The sequence below is a fragment of the Eurypyga helias genome, unplaced genomic scaffold (assembly GCF_000690775.1).
Source record: "Eurypyga helias isolate BGI_N326 unplaced genomic scaffold, ASM69077v1 scaffold49094, whole genome shotgun sequence".
In the NCBI taxonomy this organism is placed as follows: Eukaryota; Metazoa; Chordata; class Aves; order Eurypygiformes; family Eurypygidae; genus Eurypyga; species Eurypyga helias.
In genome coordinates, this window is record NW_010246598.1 from 2,862 (window position 1) to 7,496 (window position 4,635).

Sequence of the window (4,635 nt, forward strand, 5' to 3'; positions counted from 1 at the left end):
GTTCTTCCCAGACAGGGTGGTGAAGCACTGGAACAGGTTGCCCAGAGAAGCTGTGGATGCCCCATCCCTGGAAGTGTTCAAGGCCAGGCTGGATGAGGCTTTGAGCAACCTGGTCTAGTGGAAGGTGTCCCTGCCCATGGCAGGGGGGTTGGAACCAGATGGTGTTTAAGGTCCCTTCCAAAGCATGCTGTGATTCTATTCTTACTAAAACCTACAAGGTTTTCGAAGGTAGAACATGACAGAGTAAAACTAGTCTTTGTCTTGATTATATCCACCTCAGAGCTGCAGCCCTGCTGTACAGAACACAAACAGCTACATCGCTCATTTTGGGGTAACACTGTGCCCAAGAAAACCAGAACAAGCTGGTAAAACTTCCTTTTGGATTCCAAGATGTCCCATGCCAGCATCATGTCATAATAGATTGTGTGTAGACCAGATGATCTTAAGATTTCAATTGCCTTGAATTTGTATCTCAAAATACTAATTGAGTCCCTCTCTCACTGGGCCTACAAGGAATCTGGGCGGGTCAACCTAAGAAAACCCTAACAAGAAAGAGGCAGCATAAGAAATACCTGTCTGTCAGACAGGTAATGCAGCACCTGATGCAGGAATAGGTAGTTCTGATAGAACTACCAGTACATAGACTGATATGTCTTAGTACTGGGGATGTGGTGACTGTTTAGAGCCCTTCTGTGTTCTTAAAGCAGCAGTTCTCTCCCCCTGAAACAAAAGGACCCGTTTCTGTTGGAGCAGCACAGTCGAGCTCGGCTCTGAGAACACCTGCAGTCTGTACAGGAGTTTCCATTCGCTGCAACCCAACTTCCCTCTCTACCGCACGCGCAAGCGTACAGAACAGTGTGAGGGTCGGGGGAAGTACTCCCTCATACACGACTCAGTCCTCTTCGAAGCGTGTGTATGTTTAAAACCCCTCAGTCTATTTTGCCAGCAGTTTCAAAAGAAAAAAAAAAAATGAGCACAAGCTGTTATTTTGAGCAAGTTTATCCACTTAAGACCTTCTCCATTAAAAGCACTTTCACTCTGTGTGGCTCTTCCTCCCACCAGTATTTTCTTTTGCTTTTTGACCTTGATTCAGTGGTAAGATCCATGAACATGGAAGTCTCAACACGGTCCTCAGCTTCGTTTCACACGTTTGGCTTGAAAAGTCCAGGATAGCCTCTGCAAGTGTATCCAGAAGAGTTTATGAACTTATTATCTCAATCCTATTTTGAATTAGCAGAAAACAAACACTGAACTTGGGTTTTTTTTAATTATCCTGACAAGGAAAAAAACAAAAGGGCCAGCTACAGTAAGAGCTTTGCTCTACGTTTACTCCATGTACTTGGAGTTGGAATCCATTTGAGATACTTCCCTGTATCAGTCTCATTCTGGGTCGTAGTGATCATTATTTGACTTCATACATGTTCCTTGCACCTCTTACCTAAATAAACTTGTGGATCAGCAGTTGATCTGCGCTGACCCCAAGTGTCACACACATTACACTGAGTCAGGAGTGTCTGCACTTGATCAAGTTGTCAAACACCTCTTTCTGTTCGCTCTAACGCGTTGTTCAGAGGTCCCTCACTGTAGCCTAACGTGTCTTTCAAAGATCCCTCGCTGCAGCCTAACTCCATCTTTATACAGTGGCTTTGCATTTCAAAGAACTTTGTCTTTACCAAAACGAGTGTGAAACCAGCCACCTCAGTTCTACAGTTTTCTCCAATTCCTTAGATTTATTGCCTAAATGTACTCAGAAGAAAGCACTCACAGGTGCTTTGACTGCCACGAAGCAGAATTACCGACAAACCAGTAAAACTCTACCTTCACTCATTACTTGGGAAGGTGGGAGGGTTCAAAACGCCGTCAGTTAGAACGTTCGTTCCCCATGGTAACGGCAGTGGGACACCATGCCAAAGTTACTGAGTCACAGCCACCGGAGCTGTTCTGGCAGCTGGACAGCAGGCAGGGCTGTACATCTCTAAATGTGTTAGAGCAGAGTTGTAGCTCCTCCAAATTAAATTAAACTTAACCAAATTTGTGAAGTAGCCATACCTGTTCTCTTTGTTACTGTAATCGGTGAAATCACTTTCATATCTTGTAGGTGCTCCTGCCTTCGTCTCCATTTCCTTGGCTTTAGAAGGGTCTGCTTTATGGTTATACTTGGACAGAATCTAGAGGAAACATTGAAAGGGAGTAAGAAGAGTTATCTGAGAACTCAAACAGGATTACATCTTATACCCTTCTAGCAAGGAGCAGAGAACGCTTTTGTTTGGAACAAAGAATTTGATAGACCTAAGCCCTTTTAATTTTACTGTGTTGATATTAGAACTATTTAGGGAGAGAAAAAACAAGTCAATTAGCTAACCTGCAGAACATCATCCGGTATCCTTGTTATTTCTGGAGGTGGAGGAGTACTGAGTAACTGGTCATACTGTTTTATTTTTGGAGGAGAAGGGTCTCCAAAATGTTTCAGATACTCATCAGAGCTCACAGCGAAACGAACGCTGTCTTCTGTGTATTGTCTGTCTGTTGCGCTGTTCTTCGTCACCGACTCGATCTTCTCCTCCTGCTTTACCGGCTGCAAAAGGGGCATTAAATGCCTTTGGTTAATTTACTTAAGTATTTATTAATTGTTCTTAAAGGGCGTAAGAGCAAGTAGTACAGGAGAATCCCAATCTGACATCTGAAAACCTGCTTAAGGTAAAAAGTGTGGGAAAATGTACATAATCGCTATTTACTACCTTAGCTTCTGGTTTTAGCCATCTCGTTTGGAACTCTGGAACCTGTGGTGTTCCCGCCTGGCTGGTGCTCCTGGGAAGAGGCAGCTCACTTGTCCCCGGTGACCTTGGCAATACGGTACTAGTTGTGGTGGGAGGGGTTTTCACTTTGGGAGTACAGAACACAAGGATCATAGGAGAGGCCATCCAGCCAGCTGCTGAAATTAAGGAGGAGGTGTAACAATCTAAATACACACACACACACCCCTCATCGGTTCCAGTGCCCCAGTTCAGCTTTTCATAGATTTGCATATTCTAAGACACACATATTCCAGCTGGTATTTCTAGCATGAACCGTCCAAATTAGACTTCCATGAAGCAGCAACTGCCAAAAGTAGTAATACATCTAGTCCCACCACTGCCCTTAACTGAAAAAGCCCAACTCTAACCAACACCGGTTTAGCTTCTCGTACATTCAGCTGTCACCGTGTTTGTTCCAAGACCTTCGCACACTTCCAAGGGAAGGTACTACATCTCCTCTGAAAGGCGTTTTAGCACCACCCTCGACAGGTCAAAGTTGTGTCTCGTTAGCCTCTTCCAAGGCAGTTTCTTTCCTGCATTTAAACAGTTCTAGCGGGTGTTCTCAGAAAAAAGGCTAAGTTGGTAAACCAGCATTTTTATTTCAAGTAAGTTGTAGTTAACAACATACATAATTCCAGATAGGAGTAGAAGAACGAGCAAAGATTTATACTGAAGGGACAGACTTCCCCACCGAAGTCATCAATGTCTCATTTTCTAGACCTTAGTACTTGTACAATGACTGGGCCCGAATTACATGTATTTAAGAAGAAACACAGTTTAACAGTTGACTACGCGTTTTCGATGCATTTGCACCTGCATTATGTAAAGAACGTATATTTGCTTCCCATATTTTCACCTTACCGTTCTCAGCTGTCGCTTTTGGTTTTGGCGCAGGAGTAACCACCATCTCCCTGGCTGCCATTTCTGGTACGTTCACTTCACCATCATCTTTTTTAACCAACCTGAAAACCAAACCCCTCGGTGAGCTCACAGGTAACACCAAGAAGCCACAGTTAAAGGAATACTGTCGCTTTCCCAGTGTTTGGCCATCAACGTGCAAATCAAAAATTCATTGCCTCAAAGACTTTTTTTTCCATAGATTTTTCACCTGTGAGTCTATTGCAACAGTTCGTAGCATGCATGTGTTCGGTCCATCCACAAGTTATCAAATGCACTGAGATTTTAATCCAAGGCATAAAAACCCCTCAAACAAGCCAAACAAACAAAGGTGTCCAGGGTAGGATCAATTTTCTTTGCCCCAGGTGATCAATTTTATGTGTTGGGGTAGCGCCTGCTTCAGTTTGAGTTGTCTGCTGCCTACAGAATTCTAAACAAGAGGACTTTCTTTTGAATCTTAACCTACAAATCATAGAATCACAGGATGGTTTGGGTTGGAAGGGACCTTACAGACCATCAAGTTCCACCCCCCCTGCCATGGGCAGGGACACCTTCCACTAGACCAGGTTGCTCAAAGCCTCATCCAGCCTGACCTTGAACACTTCCAGGGATGGGGCATCCACAGCTTCTCTGGGCAACCTGTTCTAGTGCATCACCACCCTCTCCGGGAAGAACTTTTTCTTATAAAATCTAAACCTCCCCACCTTCAGTTTAAACCCATTACCCCTTGTCCTATCACTACAGGCCCTTGTAAAAAGTCCCCCCCAGCTTCCTTGTAGCCCCTTCAGATTATTGTGAACACTAAAAGGTTTTAAAGTCTGAACAAGGTTACTTATGTTCATCACTGGTTGACTTCCAAGTGAAAAGCCATTTAAGATCAATTCCACAAAACTAGAAACTGACACTTTCGAAGTTCTTTTTTCACTGTCCAGGATAGTGTGAT

General features: G+C 43.9%; 1 protein-coding gene across 1 annotated transcript; it reads right to left on the bottom strand.

Annotated features, from left to right (window-relative positions):
• Positions 1-1,142: 1,142 nt before the first annotated feature.
• SKA3 (spindle and kinetochore associated complex subunit 3) lies at positions 1,143-3,757 on the bottom strand (the record flags this gene model as incomplete). Its single annotated transcript, XM_010150442.1, has 5 exons — positions 1,143-1,176; positions 2,050-2,168; positions 2,363-2,566; positions 2,736-2,932; positions 3,657-3,757. Coding segments are annotated over 5 exons (655 nt in total), but the record flags the coding sequence as incomplete, so codon positions are not given.
• Between the last annotated feature and the right edge of the window lie 878 nt (positions 3,758-4,635).